This window comes from Orycteropus afer, unplaced genomic scaffold, assembly GCF_000298275.1.
Source record: "Orycteropus afer afer isolate SDZICR_OR568_19922 unplaced genomic scaffold, OryAfe1.0 scaffold00067, whole genome shotgun sequence".
In the NCBI taxonomy this organism is placed as follows: domain Eukaryota; kingdom Metazoa; phylum Chordata; class Mammalia; order Tubulidentata; family Orycteropodidae; genus Orycteropus; species Orycteropus afer.
In genome coordinates, this window is record NW_006921654.1 from 3,782,952 (window position 1) to 3,799,364 (window position 16,413).

The following is a 16,413-nucleotide window of genomic DNA, read 5'->3' on the forward strand; positions in this document are numbered from 1 at the left end:
GGCTCCTCAGCGCGCAGCAACTTTGTGACTTTGCTCCGGCTTCTTCGAAAGCGGATCTGGGCTCGGGGGCGAGGCTGGGGGGGCACCTGCCCGGGCAGGGGGTGCGGGGACAGACGTGGAGGCAAGCCCCGCCCCGCCCCGCCCTCGCCCCGCCCCCGGGGCTCTTTATACTCTCGGCCCGAGGGCGAGCAGAGAAAGCGAGTATCCCTCCTTCCCTAAACCAGTGCTTTGCAGCACCCCGCGCCCCGGCTCCGCGCCCCGCTTCCCGCTCCCCAGCCGAGCCCCTGCCCTAGTCCAGCCTAGCCCAGCCCGACCGCCATGGAGCGCTGGCCTTGGCCGTCGGGCGGCGCCTGGCTGCTCGTGGCGGCCCGCGCGCTGCTGCAGCTGCTTCGCGCAGACCTGCGTCTGGGCCGCCCGCTGCTGGCGGCTCTGGCGCTGCTGGCCGTGCTCGACTGGCTGTGCCAGCGCCTGCTGCCCCCGCTGGCCGCGCTCGCCGTGCTGGCCGCTGCCGGCTGGATCGCGTTGTCCCGCCTGGCGCGGCCGCCGCGCCTGCCCGTGGCCACTCGCGCGGTGCTCATCACCGGTGAGTGCGCGGAGCGCGGGGACTTCAGGCTCCAGGGCGGGACTGAGCACCCGGAGGGCTCCCCGTGGGCACGGTTGAGACGGGTTCCCCAGCGCACGCGGCGTGGGACAGTCCTCCCTCCCAGGGTGCGGGGAGCGAGCTACGCAGGAAGCTCCTGGCACCTCCCTAAGGCCGGGTTACTCCTACCTGCCGCTATGGGGAGTGTTGGAGAGAAAGTGAGGCAGGGAGTGGGCAGGTGCGAGGAGGTTAACTGGTGGCTGAGGAAGGGGCTCCCTCCTGGGGCTTTAGAGGTTTTTGCGGTGCCCCTCCCCAAGAGAGCCATCTTAGAGCCAGGAGACAGTGTTCTGAGGGGCTTCAGAGGGTTTGAGATGGGTCACCCCTTGACCTCTGCCTACATCCCACGTGGGATGCCCCATCTCTCGTCTGGGGTAGAGGAAGGAGCTTAGATGGGGAGCCGGGACACCCGCTTCGGCTAGGATCCCTGACGTTCAGGGAAGCTTGAGATCACCAGGAAGGGGCCCTGGGCATTCGGCCGTCTCTCAGGTCCCTCTCTGCCCTCTCCCCAGCCTGCTGAGGAAGTGGTCCAGAGCTGCGCTCAGTCCCCAGTGCCCCGTCCCCCACCTGGTCCTCAGTGCCCAGGAAGGAGGTCTTGGAGAGCTGGGCTCAGGTGCCTCCAGCCGCCTGGCTGAACTCCCTTTGTCTGGAGTGAGGAATAAATCTGTCACCAGATCGAGGAAGGGGAAGGGGGGCTGGAGGCCCAGCCGGAAGTGGGGAGGGGGAAAAGGGCCAGGGGCTTTCCTCTGGAGGGGGCACTGGCTCCATTGCATGGGAGGAGGGGCAGCCTAGTCTCTCCTCCCACCCCATGGCTTTGGGCAGGTGCTGTGGGCTGTGTCCTTTCATTGGGCCTGGACTGGAGGCAGGCACCAAACTGACTTCTCAGAGACCTCATCTAGTAGGGGCCCCACATGACTGGTTGGGAGGTGGGGCTGGGAGGAGATCCTTGAACTGGCCCTCAGGATGAATGGAGATAGGTGGAGTGGGGAAAGTGTTTGGGATCAAATAAAGGATGTGGAACAAAGCTCAAGGCAGGAATGTGTGTGGCCTGGGTAGGGGATAGACAGTCAGTAACCAGCCTGGCTATGGAAGTGCAGTGGGATGTGAGGTGGTATTTCCTGAGAAGGGGCCTTGAATGCCAGGTAAGAAGACTATGAGGGCTTTGGGCTTCAGCAAAGAGGATTAAGATGGAGGAGGCAGTCCCAGGCTGGATGAGAGACACCCAAACTCAGGTGCAGTGTGCAACCTGAGGGAATCCCAGTTTCAGGGACCCAGATTCAGGGCATGAAGCTCTGGCAGACTCCCATTTCAGAGGTTTGAGGAAGGAAGGGCAGACCCTCCTGATCTGAAGCAGGGACTGAGTTGTGGGCTCTGTCCCCAGGGACAGGGCAGCTGCCTTCTAATTGTGAGCTGCTTCAGCAGGACACAGGCCATGTGCAGGTTTCTAGGGACCCAGCTGGCAGTTTCTGCTGAAACCTCACCTCAGGTTTTTGTGTTGCTATTGTTACTTTGCCACCTTTGAGCCTGACCGTGAGGTGAGGGAGGGGATACGTTCCGTGACTTGGGGCCCCCATCTCTGGCCGAAAGACCTGGAGGTATGTATGTGTGTGTGTGTGTGGGGGGGGACTGTCACCCACTCCTGGACAAGGAGGCGGAGCAGGCTTCCAGTTTTCCCCACGTCCACACACTCTATGGTTTTCCCTCTCACTGCCTGGCTGCAGGACAAGTAGGTGACCAGGCCCTGTGTCACGTGCCAAGAGCACTGTGTCCCATTTTCCCCAGGGATGCCACCCACCCCTCCTTGAGAATGCCTCAGTGAACAGCTGACCCAGGCTCTTCAGCTCTTTAGGGCTCAACCACGGGGTCAGGGTTTGGGGTGAGTGGGTTTGCATGCGCGTGGACATGTGTGCACTGATGGGGGTCTGGTGAGTGTGAGCCCGAGTGTGAATGTCCAGGCAGTTTGGAGGTATGTACTGGTATCTGAGTGTGTGCAGGTGAGCAAGAGAGTGCAAGGCATGGGTGACTGTGTCTGGGCCACAGAGCTGAGGCTCTGGGAGGCCTCAGTTTCCCGTGATGGAGAAACTGCTCTGGGAGGAAGCTGAGGCCAGCGGACACACACGTGCTCACTCCCCTCCCCCAACCAGACTGGCCCCAGAAGGACCCTCAGGACAAAGCCCAGCTTGCAGCCCCCCACCCAGCTTTGTTCTCTGCCTCTGCAGAGGGGTGGGCTGAGATGGGGAGGGGGCTGAGCTGTCCAGGGGAGGGGAAGCAGAGTGCTCCCTGGCTTCTGCTCAGCAGGACCCCCGGGGGCAGATTCCCAGAACCTCCTCTCTCCATGGCCTCCCCCCCACCCCCCGCTGGGCCCCGCCCCCAGAGCCAGGATCAGAAAAAGTAAGGAAGCAGGCACTGATCAGGTACTACTCACCACTGACCTCCACGCTGCCTCTACCTGCTGGTTCCTCTCACTACTCACCCAAGACAGGAAATGGAGACTCCAAGAGTGGTAACTGATCTCAGGTCTAGCTTGGTGGGTGTAGAAAGGGATTCAAATGCCTGTTTGTTCTATTCTTACTCTATCACACGGTCCCTGTCCTAGAGGCAAGTGGTCTAGGGCTCTGAGAAGCTGCCACTGTCGCCACGGACTGGAATTCCAAGGGTAGAGGTCAGGGATGAGGTGGTGGTGGGCCCCCTGCTTGTCTGAACTCTGGAACAAGAGCAGGGGATAGGAAGGGTGGGAAGGGAATGGGGATCAGGGTATCTGGGACCCGAAGAGCTGAGAGCTTGGGCTTCTTCCTGAGGGCTGTGGGGAGCCTTGGAACGGTTTTGAACAGCAGAAAGATATTGTCATTTTTGGAAAGGTCCCTCTGGCTGCTAGATAGAGAGTGGATCCAACAGGGTAAGATGAGACAGGACTAGGGGGGGCTGCTTCAGCATCTTGGTTCAGGAAGGAGAAGCCTGGACAAAGGCAGTGAGGAAGGAAGGGAGGCTGCAGCAATGCTGTGTGCATGGGTGCTGGGACCTGGCATCGAACAGCAGAAGGACATCAGGGCTGGGAGTGGGCCTCAGGCCCATCTGGGATAGAGTCCTGACCTTACTCTTCCCCGGCTGGGTGGCTTTGACAAGGAACTTAACATCGCTGCTCTCAGTTTTCTTATCTGCAAAGTGAGATCCTCAGTCATCCTTGATGGGATAGCTGTGGGAGTCAGGGGGATGACAGCTGGGAAGGACTTGGTGCTGTAGGTGCTCGGCCACAGGGATGACAGAGCCTGACAGCATGGGCTTAGGAAGGAGGGAGAGCTGCCAATTGCTCCTGGGCTGGGTGTCCAGGGGCCTAGCTCGCATCTTGACTCTGGTGATCCTCGTAACCCTGGGGTTGTCTCTGGCTGGCCTGGGCCACAGTAGGAGTTGACTGGCTGCCCTACCTTGCCCAGGTTGTGACACTGGCTTTGGCAAGGAGGCAGCCAAGCAACTGGACACCATGGGCTTCATGGTGCTGGCTACTGTGTTGGACTTGGATGGCCCTGGTGCCCGTGAGCTGCGTGCCTGCTGTTCCCCTCGCCTAAAGCTGCTGCAGATGGACCTGACCAAGCCAGGGGACATTAGCCGTGTTTTGGAATTCACCAAGGCCCACACCTCCAACACTGGTCAGTGGATGGGACCCACGGGGAGAGGGTGTGGCTAAGTGGGTGTAGGGGGGCAGGGATTGGAGAGTCACTCCTGGGCTGACCTGCCACTCACCTCCCTGCTCTGTGCCCTCAGGCCTGTGGGGCCTGGTCAACAATGCGGGCCACAATGACGTTGTGGCCGATGTGGAGTTGTCACCAGTGGCCACATTCCGAAGCTGCATGGAGATCAACTTCTTTGGTGCACTTGAGTTGACCAAGGGCCTCCTGCCGCTGCTACGCCGCTCCAGGGGTCGCATCGTGACTGTGGGCAGCCCGGCTGGTGAGTCTCCTTTCCTACTGGAGGGGAACAGTAACCATGGGGTGAGGGAGGCCTGGGGGAGCCCCTTGCCAAGGCTAAGCTGCTGCTCTGCCCTCCAATTCACCCCCAGGAGACATGCCATATCCCTGCTTGGCGGCTTACGGGACCTCCAAGGCGGCCATGGTGCTGCTCATGGACACGTTCAGCTGTGAACTCCTGCCTTGGGGGGTCAAAGTCAGTGTCATCCAGCCTGGTTGCTTCAAGACAGGTAAGGGCCAAGGCCTGCGGTGGGGCCAGATGAAGGGCAGGGTCTGTAATAGAGGTTTTAGTGGGGTCTCCGATGGGGTCCAATCCCTGGAAGAGGACATCATGCTTGGTAAAGCTGAAGGTTAGCGGAAAAAGAGAAAGACCCTCAACAAGATGGATGGCATGGTGACCTCAACAACGGGCTTAAACAGCAACGTGCGAGGGTGATGCGGGACCAGGCGATTGTTACTTTCTGTTGTGCATAGGGTCGCTATGAGTAGAACCGACTTGATGGCACCTAACAAGAAGACTAAGGCACTTGCCTGCTAACCAGAAGGCTGGCGGTTCAAACCCACCAGCCACTCCTCGGAAGGAAGGTTGGGCAATCCTACTTCCATAGTGATACTGCCTCGGAAACCCAAGGAGGGGTCGCTATGAGTCAGGGCTGACTCGACGGCACATAACAACAACAACAACAACAACAAGACGGTGGAGAAGAAGGGCGCCCTTGGTTTTATCTGGGGCAGGGGCAAGGCTGAGGAGTGGGCGTGGGTTTAGCTGGAGGCGTGGCCTGATCTCCTTCCGCAGAGTCTGTGCTGAACGAGGGTCGGTGGGAGATTCGCAAGCGTCTGCTGTTGGCTAACCTGCCCCGAGAGCTGCTGCAGGCTTATGGCGAGGACTACATCGAACACCTGCACGGGCAGTTTTTGCATTCGCTGCGCCTGGCGCTCCCTGACCTCAGTCCCGTTGTAGACGCCATCACTGATGCGCTGCTGGCAGCGCAGCCTCGGCGCCGCTATTACCCGGGCCGAGGCCTGGGGCTCATGTACTTTATCCATCATTACCTGCCGGAGGGCCTGCGGCGCCGCTTCCTGCAGACGTTCTTCATCAGTCCCTGTCTGCCCCGTGCGCTGCGGCCAGGCCAGCCCGGCCCCGCCCCCACCCAGGACGCAGCGCCAGACCCAAGCCCGACCCCAGGCCATTCCCCAGCTGCCGACCGGTGAGCAGGCACACACGGCCCAGCTGCTCCTGCACTGGAGGCCCCATGAACCCTTGGCCCTCCCCCGGATATTGTGAGCCCCTAAGTCTGTCCTAAAGCCCACCCTAGAGAGTGTGGCCCCATGGGCTGCTGGGTGCCCCATCCCAGGCCCAGCAAGGCTGAGGTTTTGCAGGGAGGCTCCAGGCCTCTCCACTGCTTCGTGAGCCCAAATCAACCCTTCTGAGCACCATGCCCCACTGCCACACGGATGGGGAGTGCAGTGCAGTGCAGCCTTTGACAGGACCCCCCCACACAGCACCTCTGCAAACCACAGCGTGACTGGGTGGGCTGGGGACCCTCTCAGTGCCGAGATTCTAAGGGTGAATCCCAACTGCCTCTTGACTGGTTCAAGAATTAGGCCTCCAACCATCCACCCCAAGCCCCCGAGCCACAGGGAGGCTGTATACCCTACTTGCTAGATAGCCACTTTTTAAATAAAGAGACATTTTTATTTCTCCTAGAACCAGGGAGATGCTGGGTTTGGAGTGGGTGAGTGCCTAGTTGTCTGGATGCCAGGGTATGGCTGTGTGACTGAAGCGACTGCCTAGGGAGGTCCTCAGGCTCAGTCTGGGGCCAGGGTGCTGGGCACTGACCTCACCAGGCTCCCTGGCAGACTGTGCTTCACATTCCTCTACGCCCCACACCCACCTCGAAGAAATCATTAATCCACAGTTTGGGTTGCCTCATAGTGATATGGGGGCCTCAGAAAGTTGGAGGGGCTCAACGAATAGGGAAGCCAGGGGCCCTCCAGGCCAAGCCTGAGCTCCATAGGCCTGTTTCTCTATCTAAGTCTCCAGCAGAGGCAGTGGTGATCCACCAGACCCCCCTTCCCCAAGGAATCTAGGCAGCCAGGGGAGAAGGCCAACCTGGGGCTGTCAGCTGAGAGAGGGGGTTAGAAGGCTCATTCAGGGGTGGGGTCAGCAAGGAAGAGTAAGGAGAGAAGATGGGGGTCTGGGAGAGGCAGTAGAGCCCAAAGGAGAGAGCAGATGGGCTCAGAGAGGGCAGCTTTATTATCTCAGGAATGAGGCTCAAGGAGTAGGGTGTGGTGCGACGTCCCCCAGCTCTCCAGCACACACACACACACGCACACACATTCTGTCCTTCCCCGGGGCATGAGGGCGACACACAGAGAAGAGAGGGGGCTCACACTGCCCCAGGGCTCCTCAGGTTAGGGAGGGGCATGAAAGTGACCACATGCTTCTCAGACATGTCAGTGGCTGTAAACACAGGGCTAAGGGGCCTCCTTGCTCTGGAGAGGGCTTGGTCCGTCCTGGGAGGGCACAGCAGGTGCGCAGCCCCTTTTCAGACCCAAGGATAGTCTCCGAGAGGGCCGGGAGGCTGGGCAGCTGCTTCCCCAGAGCTTCGTCACAGCACATGTAGACACACGCAGTGCATTCGTGGGGAGCCTTGGGTCAGGGCGCTAGAAGATGGGGATGTAGTTGTCGATCTTGGCGCGGTGGCGCTGGGCAATGCACTCGGCGATCCATACGATGTTGCGGCATTCCTGCTCCTTGAGCTTCACAAAGGCGTAGAAGACACCAAAGTGGAACTGGTTCAGGAAGGCCAACTTGTTCAGCTTCACCTGTGGACAGGGGCAGGGGTGCCAGACCAGTGGCCATGACCACCTACCCTCCCCACGACGGGCCGGCCCTAATGTGCCCTGCGCTCACCTCATGCTCAAAGAATCGGTCCTCCAGTGTCTTGTCTCCAGGGTTGCTGCCTGCACCCTCAAAGAGCAGCTTGTACTCCTGGCCCAGGGAGAGTGGTGGGAAGCATGAGCACATTGGGCTGCTGGGGAGGGCACGGTGCCCACATGCCGACCCAGAACCTGACAGCCAAGGCACTCACCGGATAGTAGTCAGCCACGTTCTTAACCTGCTCATAGTCATCAGCCCGAGCCAGCTGGGCCAGGCCCTCAGGGTAGAGCCGCCCACAGTGCGGAAAGAGCTTGGCACGGTCCTCCTTGGACAGCTCTGTGCCGAAGGAGTTGATGGTGATGATGAAGGCCCGGCGATCGGCTTCAAACTGGGGAGCCAGTGTGCAGGCAGCAGGGAGAGAGGGAGGCAGCGGTCAGTCAGTGGGCAGGGCATTCCCCGAGTTGAGCTGGGGGGCACCCAGCAGGGAGGAAGACCAGCACTCACCTCCAAGATGGGGCACATGGCATCGGCCGTGGTGCCGCCCAGCAGGGCACAGAACTTGTAGAAAGACTCCAGGTAGGCCTGTGTAGATCGGGGGGTTTGCTGAGCCCAGGCAGAGAGGATCTGGGGGCTTGTAGGCTTCCCTCTCCCACTTCCTTCCCCCTCCCCAGCCTTTTTTATGACAGATGGGCCAGGGCAGCCCTCATGTCAAAGCCCCTGAAAATCCACAAATTCCAACTGCAAGTAAGTCAAGTAGCAGAGGCTTACCGCCTGACACCCAGGAGTGACAGGGCAGTTTCTGGCTGACCATCTGTTTCAGGGCACAGTGCCCCCCACTGCTCAGAGGGACCCCCTGCCTTACCCCTGCTGCTCTCTCTGCCTGCCTTCTACCAAATCTCTCTGAACTCCCTCTTCCTCAGCCAGCCAGGCCCATGGTGTCCACCGGTTAGTGAGGGCAGGGTACTCCCGAGAGTTCACAGCGACAGCCAGGGTGGGTGGTGGACATCTGCCAGCCCCTGGCCCACTCTGTACCATGCCAGAGAAAAACTCCTCTGGTGCCTCAGGCAGCCCCTGGGCAGCACACAGCAAAAACCAGAGCGTCAGCTCAGATCCCGCCGAGGGATGGTTACTGACAACGAGGATGTCAGCTGTGTGGGTCAGTGGCTAGGTGCTCGGCTGCTGGTGGGAACAAGCACTTCCTGCCCAAGCAAACTGCATGTGCTGGGCGTGAGGGGAAGATGTGTCAGCCCAGGCCTCCCAGCACTCATGCACAGATCCGCCCAGGCATGGGCTTCCTTCCCACTCCTATAAGCCAAGGAAGGGAGCTTGAGCTTCAGTGGGGAGCTCCCTTGCATGGACCCCTCCACTTCCAGTCCCATCCAGTGGCATGGTCACAAGGACTTCAGCTCCATAGGCTAAAGACTATTCTCTGACGTAGGGGAGAGCTGAGGAGGCACGGGGAGCCTTCTGAGCTGTGGTTTACCCTTCAAGGTGCACAGACCTTACACCCACCACCAGCTGCCCTGGGCCTGCAGGCTCTGCTTCCCTAAGACAGGAAATCTGAGAAGACCCAGGAGTCCATGAGCCCAGGCTAGCCTGGCCAGCAGCAGCGGGCAAGCTTGGCTCAGGCCTGAGGGTCACCACCGGGGTTACAAGTAGTAAAAGTCGAGGGCAGGTCAGAGAGGAAGAAACCTAGGAAAAGGAGAATGGACCCCAGCACAGAGGACTCCCAGTGGTCAGAGGGTCTGGTTGGCAGAGAGAGCTGCCAAGCCCCACTATGGCTTAGTGGTGTCGTTCAGTCTCTCTAGGAGCCTGTCCCCAGCCACTGCTTTCCTCAAGGCCAGCCAAACCAGCTGGGCCTGAACCCCCAGGACTATCTAAGTGGGGCCCGCAGTTCCTTATCTGTGTAGGAAGCCACCAGCCAGGTCCTTACACCTCCATGCCCTGCCACCAGCCCATATGCTTAGTGCAGGTCCCTAAGGCTGACCCCAGGGTGGGGGAGTCTGGTGGGATAGGCCCAGACCCTCCTTGGAGGTTAGGGCAGCTAAGAATCAGCAGGACTCCAGAAGCCCAGGTACCAAGGTCATTTCCCCACCCCACCCGTCTCCTTGAGTCGGCCAGTCTGTGGCTCCTGCACCAGCTGGTTACAGTTCCCACTCGTCAGCTGGCTGAGGGTCTGCCTAATCTCCCATCTGTGGCCACTAGGCTGGGAGATGTCTGACAGGCAGGAGGCCCTGGCACGGTGCCCACAGCACTGGGTCCATGTTTATGAGCTAGTGCCCAGGCAGCCCTCGCCAGCAACTCTAGCTAGAACCAGTCAGGCCCGGTGAGGGTGAGGGTGAGGGTATGGGCGAGGCTGGGGGACAGCCGCACCCCTCACCCTTTCTCAGGGTAGGGAACCCGGCAATGGGCCAGCTGGGTGGGTGGGAGCCCCAGGAGCACAAGCACACACCCACCCCCGCACACACCCACCCCCACACACACTCGGCTGACTGACTGGCTGGCCTGCCTCCCTGTTAGCAGGGTGGGTGAGAGCACTAGCTTTGTAAACAGGCTGAGCCAGGTAGGAGCCCTGGTGCAGCCAGTGTGGTGCTGTGTGGCTCAGGCAGCCCAGCCCACTTCTCTGAGCCCTGTTTCCTCATTTTACAAATAGAGACGGTGATGCTCATCTAGCTCCTGGGGAGGCCTGAGGACTAAGAAGCCAGTGATCTTTGTACCTCTAGTCCGGCCCCCTTGGATCCATCCTCCAGGCCACAGTCTGCGGGCCTTTCACTGGCCGACCTGCCCCCAGCTCAAACGTCTGAGCCTGCCTCTTCTTCCTGGCCTCTCCCTTGCTTTTCATCTAGAACCTGTACTTCAGCCACAGCAAGCCACTTGCCATTGGCTGGTGAGCCATGTTCTCCCTCTGTAGGTGCCATTCCACTGCCTGCATCATTGCAACCTCCAGGTGGGCTTCCCACCAGCCCTGCCCTGTGCTCTGCTCAGCTAGTCCCTTTGGAACTGAACCTGGGCTCAGGCCTCAGCCCAGTGTCCCCCAGCTAGCTCCCACCTTGGCAGGAGAGGCCCCTCACTGGAAAGATCTGACAGACAGATGGTCAAATGAGCAGATCCCTTGGCAGTGCCAACCTCAGCCCCTCTCTGGGGCTTGCCTGCCCACTGCTGCTCCACGTTCTTGGCTGCAGCCCATCAGGGGTCCTGGCACCACAGCTCAGGGCCTCATCACGGCCAGAGCCTGGTCCTAAATGTCCCTGACTAACTCTGGCCAGCGCCCTTCCCTGGCTCCCATCCCTGCTCCTAACCTCTGAGCTGGGCAGTGCTAACCCAGGAATTGCAAGCCTACCCTTAATCTCCAGGGGACACCTAATTTGTGCCACAGCCTGGTGGGGAGCAGAAGGAGAGTAGGGGATGAGGATGGTGGGAAGTGGGGCTGGCTCTGGACCTAGGAACCTGAAAGGGCACGGGGACCTGGTTATGCCTGGCTGAGTCCCTACCCCCACTGTAATCGAATGCACTGTTGCCTTTGCTCAAATGCCTGTCCTTGCTGGCAGCAGCCCAGGAGGGGTGAGCCTGAGGGCTATGGTCTGGGTGGTGGCCTGTGACCTCCAGGGTGCAGGGGGAGCAGCCGACCAGGAGCCAGCTCTGACAGGCCAGGGTGCGGAGCACCAGCCCCTCCTGCTGATCTTATCTGGGCCCCGCCGCGGGCGTCATGGGATGGAGAACCTGTTCCCTGCAGCCTTGCACCCATCACAGGAGCAGAGTGAGCGGGTGAGCCTCCCGGACAGATGCCTGGTGTGGCTGCGGCCTGTCCCAGCACCCCACATAAATCATCACCCCGTTGCGTCCCATGACCCCACCCGCTTACAGGCCAATCCCCCACCACTGGTGTGGTGCACTACCTTGTAGAGTGTGTTTCGGATAATCTCGATGTTCATCTCATCCAGGTCTTGCTCTGAGATGCAGTCCTGGAAAAAAGCCGCTGGGCAGGAAAGTCAAGGGTGTCAGGGGCGGGCCAGTGGACTTGGCCTAGGTGAAGGCCCTGCTGATGTTCAGCTGCCCCTTCAGGGTGAGGAGGGCACCACCACAGGCCCATCTGGTTGGGTACAGGGAGGAGGGACGAGGGAGGGAAGGAGCCCAACCAGGCCTGAGCTCTGGCCTGGGAAGTGGCAGAGGCAACACTCTGGGCCATGTAAACTGGCCTGGGCTGCTTCTGCCTCCTTGCTCCTAAAACTGATTTATAAAGGAGGCGGCCGGCTGTGTGACCGAATCGCCGCTGGGGCAGACCCAAGCTCCAACCATGCCAAAGACAGGCTTGCATAAGAGGCCAGGCCACTCCCCCTGCTAGAGGGGCAGCTGTAGATTTCAGGCCTGGCGCCTGCTTCTCTCCATCCCCCAGGAGCGCCTGGGGCCCACACTTGGGAGAACCAGCCTCCCCTCCTTAAGACAAGGAACAGTCCGACTGCTGGTGGGCATGGACCAGTGACTCCACGGGGGCTTTCTCAGGCTGGAGGGAGAGAGAGCACTCTCACCCCCCAGGAGGGCCGGCAGACTCATTGGCCTGTCTCCTCTTTCAAGATGGGACAACTAGCCCAGAACTAGCTCTGAGTTACTGTAAGACTCAGTGGTAGGCAGCCACTTTCATAGCATTGTAGTGGTAGGCAGGCCAGCAGGTAGGACTCTGCCCTCAGCTAAGGACCTACTGCAGCTCAAAGCCCTGTGGTTCAATTCTGGTGACTTCCTGGAGGTAGTGTCTTAGGGCCCAGCACCCCAGCTCTGAGGGCACCAGCTGGTTAAGGCCTCTGCACCTTCTGCCCAACAACCTCCAAGGCAGGGAGGAGTCAGCACGCCCTAGGAAAGGCCCTGCAGGAAGCTCCCGGTTCCCCTTCCTCCCTGGGTCTGTGACATGGACCCTGCCTCCTGCCAACACCACCTAACTCGCCCAGACCCTGGGGCCTGCCCAGTGGAAGCAAGTGGAACAGTTTGCTCTTCAATTCTGCTTTGTGGGAAGCCAGCCACTCCATTCCTGCCCAGGCCCCAGCTTGGGACCACAGTCTGTCCCCAAGATCTCCCAGCCGAGGGATTCAGGCCTTTCTCTCCATTCTCCATGAGCTCAGTCCTGCCTCTGCTTCTGAGAAACCAGACTGTTGGACACAGTTACATGATCCGAGTAAGGCCCTAGGTGGCCTGACTGGCCCAGGAAGAGGAGAGAAGGGGATGTAAGAGGGGAACGGGAAGGGGATGTTCCGAGGAGGCAGATGGTAAGCAGCAGTGAGCAAGCTTCATTTTCCAGCTCAGGGTCACCCCTCAAGGGTCTGCAAACCCCACCCGGACGCACTGGCACTGACCCCACCGGCCCATCTATCCTTCCTCTAGCCCGGAGGCTCACCCAGAGGCGTGTCCACCAGAATGGCATTGTAGAGCTCAGCGGGGGTCTGCGCGATGTTCACAGCCTCCATCTGCTCGAAACTCCCTAGCGGGTGGCACTTGGGCACCAGCTCGGAGATGGAGCGCTGGTGCAGCGTGCCAGTGATGAGCAGGATGACGTTGTCAATCATGTAGCTGTAACTACGGGAGGCACAAAGCAACACAGAACAGTCAGGGGGTAGGGGAAGCCCTGGCCCAGCACCATGGCCCTGCCCATGCTGCACGGACCACCAGCCCTTCAATGACGCCTGCTTACTTGTGACTGGTAAGCACCACTGGCTCATCTCCCACTCTGCCCAATGTGTCCCCTACTCTAACATCCAGAGCAAAGGACAGACATAAACCCTCTGGTTGGGTGGGGAGGGGGCCTTCAGGCCCCATGAGTATACAACAGGACACTGGGAACCGTGGGCACATGGAGGGGAGACTTGCGGCCCCACTGATGGTGGCGGTACCTGAGAGGTAAAAAGACTGAAAAGGAAAGCATATGCACCAAGGCCTGGAGACTGAGTTCAGAGGCATGAGAGGAACCAAGCACCAGCAGGATCAATAGGAGCAAAGGGCAATGCTGTCAGTGGACAGGGCCTGGAGGCTGGTCCTGGGCCGGGTGGGGGGTCCTAACTTCAGGTGGAGATGCTGGGGACTCCTTCGTGGGATGTAAGCAGGGGCATCATGATCCACTTAGGGTCACTCTGGCTGTTGGATGGGGACAGATGGAGTGAGACGGGGAGGTGCAGCTGGAGGGGGAGGAAAGGCTGAGCAGTAGGGTGGGGAGCAGTTTCCCTAGGGAAGCGCAGAGAGGGAGGTCCCGGGTCAGGCAGAGACAGCAGGCAGACAGCTACCCTGCAGAGCCCCACTCCCGAGAGACAGAGCCGCCCTCCTCCCTTTGAGCCCAAAGCCAGGACTGGCATCAGCCCAGGGTGTCCTGGAGGAGACCCAGAGACCTGGACAGCAAGCTGGACTTAAGTCAGTCAGCTGAGACTCGCCGAGGCGCTCGGCGCCGTAGAAGGCCAGCCCTAGGTGGTAGTGTGGGCAGCAGAGGGGGCTGTGGAGCTGGGGAGGGGTAGGGCTGTCTCCCAGGGACAAGGTTCCACCTTCAACCAGCAAGGCAATGCTATGAAAGGGCTGGAACGAAAGTTCCATGCGACACCTAAGTGGGGAGTGGGGTAAAGAGGAGAGGGCCACAGTCAGGCTGCAGTAGCTACAGCTTCTTCGAGCCTGTCACTCGCAACAAACTCAGGTGAGGCCTGTGGAGAGAGTTTCCCAAGGCCTGGGTGGGGCCCCCATGGGAGAGTGAGAACTGGGCCCAGGCTGCCACCCTGACCTTCGCATGCAGGCCCTGCCCTAGCTTCCTGTGTATCCTGACCTGAGCCCTCGCCCTGAAAGTCTCTTGAGCACCCTGTGCTGAGGGTGTCCAGGGATGATCACTGGCATGGGGTGGCCCCCAACACTGAGGGAAGAAAAGGAGGGAAGTGGCGGCCAGGGCCTCAGACCTCAGAGGGCTGGCCACCGAGGTAGCTCCCACAGGACCCTCAAGGAAGGTGGCAGAAGGAACACAGCTCCTGTCCTGGCCTGATCCCTGCCTCTCCCTGCTTGTTGTATATTACCCTAGCTTCCACCCGCCCCGGCGCCCTGCTCTCCTGGGCCCAAGGCCAGACAGCTGCCCTCTTTCCACCACTGATTCAGCTGGGTCAGCTACAGGATGTGCATTGAGAAGGGGCAGGCCCCCTCCTTCCCAAACTGAGGGCCTCAAACCAAAAAAAACCAAACTCACTGCCATTGAGTAGATTCTGACTCATAGCAACCCCTCCTTGGGTTTCCAAGGTAGTATGTCTACGGAAGTAGATTGCCCAGTCTTCCGAGGAGTGGCTGGTGGGTCTGAACCACCAGCCTTCTGGTTAGCAGCCAAATGCCTTAGGCACTGCGCCACCAGAGCTCCTGAGGACCTTAGCCGGGTCCGTTTACGGTTGTGAGCCAAGAGGCGCAAATGGCCAGCCTCGTGCCTGACCCCCCAGAGCTCGCTCGCCAGGGCTTTGTGCCCGGAGCCTCCAGCCCAGCCTGCAACTTCTTCCAGCCTGGACACACCCCTCCTGCTCTCGAACCTTCCAGCGTCTCACCAGCCATTCCATACTTCAGCTCCCTCAAGAATCACCTGCCGCCACCCAGCCCCAAAGCGGTCATCCTGATTCCTGAGCCAGCCCCAGAGAACTGCTCCTGAGGCTCAGATGCTCTTTTACGCTCCCAAGACCCTTTGGACAGGGAGGGGGAGAACTGCACACCCCTTCCTTGTTGTTGCTGTTTGCCGTCAATTCTGACTCCTAGCAGCCCTACAGGACAGAGTAAATCTGTTCCCGAGGGTTTCCCTGGCAGCACTCTACAGGAGCAGACTGTCAGGTCTTTTCAAACCACTGAACCTCAGTCAGCAGCTGAGTGCTTAACTACTGCACCACAACGGCTCCTCAGATACCCCTTAGGCCCATCTTATCTGCAAGTCCCCACAACCACCGGTATCATCAGCTCCACTGTCAGAAGAGATACAACATGGAGGCCAGCACTAGCCCATGCCACACAGTAAGGCACAGGAGCTGTAGGCCCCACGCCCAGAGGTCACTGCACCCTGGTTCCACACACCCCATCCAGCCTTCTCTGAGGAATCCCCACAAGCCAGTCTCCTCAGTTCTGACCAACCTCTCACTCACAACGCAAGGTATCTATACTGGGGACAGGGCCCAAGGGAGGTGTTTTGGCAGCCCTCAGGGGCCTGGCCCAAGCCTAGAAGAAGGGCCCCGTGGGAAGACACCGCCGCCTGGCTTTGCTGCAGCCCCTCCAGTGATGTGGAACAGGCTACCCACGAGTCACTTGTCAGCCTGACAGCTGGCACGAGGCCAGTCCTGGGACCCCCTGGCTGCCCCAGCCTCTCCTCCTGGAAGCCTTGGTGGGGTACCAAGGGCAAGTAGGGGTCACTCACTGTCACCCCACCCTGGCCCCTTCCAAGGCCCACGTCTAACCTAGGCTGGGTCTGCCTAGGCAATCCAGTGCCCAGCCAGCCCTGCCCTCACCCAGGGGACGATGAGGTTCTCTGTGCAGCAGCCCTTATACAGGCTGGGTCTGCCTGGCACACCCTCTGCTTTTCTCCCCTGCCCAGTGGGCGCCAGAGTTCTCTTTCTGGGAGAAAGAAGGCAGGTCAGGCCTGGCAAAGAGGATGCAGGCCCCGTTGTCTGCCTTTTCCCCAAGGTCAAGGCCTTCAGCAGGCAAGGAAACACTCCTCCTCCTTGCCTGACTTCAGCAGCTGCCTCCCTGGCCCCAGAAACCCACTCCACCATTCCTTCCCTCATTTGGCCTCAACAGGAGAGAATAAAGTTCCAGCTGGTCAGCGTCTCCCTCCAGAAGACAGCTGGGGAGTGGACAGCCGGCTACCCTCCAGGCCAAAGAGGTCTTTGGGGGGTGGGGGTGGGGGTAGACAGTCTGTATTGCTCTGCCCAGAGGCTCTCTCTCATGGTGTGAGACTC

At 60.0% G+C, this 16,413-nt stretch overlaps 2 protein-coding genes across 2 annotated transcripts in view; one reads left to right on the top strand and one right to left on the bottom strand.

Moving 5' to 3' along the window:
- The first annotated feature begins 318 nt into the window (after positions 1-318).
- Positions 319-5,811, top strand: HSD11B2 (hydroxysteroid 11-beta dehydrogenase 2). The gene is made up of 5 exons (XM_007940393.1): positions 319-583; positions 4,069-4,281; positions 4,397-4,582; positions 4,692-4,829; positions 5,396-5,811. The coding sequence occupies exons 1-5, from the start codon at positions 319-321 to the stop codon at positions 5,809-5,811; spliced, it is 1,218 nt and encodes a 405-aa protein (XP_007938584.1).
- Positions 5,812-7,266: 1,455 nt separating this feature from the next.
- Positions 7,267-16,413, bottom strand: part of ATP6V0D1 (ATPase H+ transporting V0 subunit d1) — a 45,983-nt gene continuing 36,836 nt past the window's right edge. Inside the window, exons 3-8 of the mRNA XM_007940252.2 lie at positions 12,867-13,045; positions 11,380-11,459; positions 7,988-8,065; positions 7,695-7,871; positions 7,517-7,594; positions 7,267-7,428 (exon numbers count right to left, since the gene is read on the bottom strand). Of these exons, the coding sequence (XP_007938443.1) occupies positions 7,267-7,428; positions 7,517-7,594; positions 7,695-7,871; positions 7,988-8,065; positions 11,380-11,459; positions 12,867-13,045 (754 nt within the window). The remainder of the gene's footprint in view (positions 7,429-7,516; positions 7,595-7,694; positions 7,872-7,987; positions 8,066-11,379; positions 11,460-12,866; positions 13,046-16,413) is intronic.

Bases quoted from the DNA above. Each gene is read 5' to 3' on its own strand.
- HSD11B2 (XM_007940393.1), top strand. From the start codon at position 319: ATGGAGCGCTGGCCTTGGCCGTCGGGCGGCGCCTGGCTGCTCGTGGCG. The intron at 4,282-4,396 runs GTCAGTGGATGG...CTGTGCCCTCAG, and splicing joins GGCCCACACCTCCAACACTG to GCCTGTGGGGCCTGGTCAAC. The intron at 4,830-5,395 runs GTAAGGGCCAAG...CTCCTTCCGCAG, and splicing joins GCCTGGTTGCTTCAAGACAG to AGTCTGTGCTGAACGAGGGT.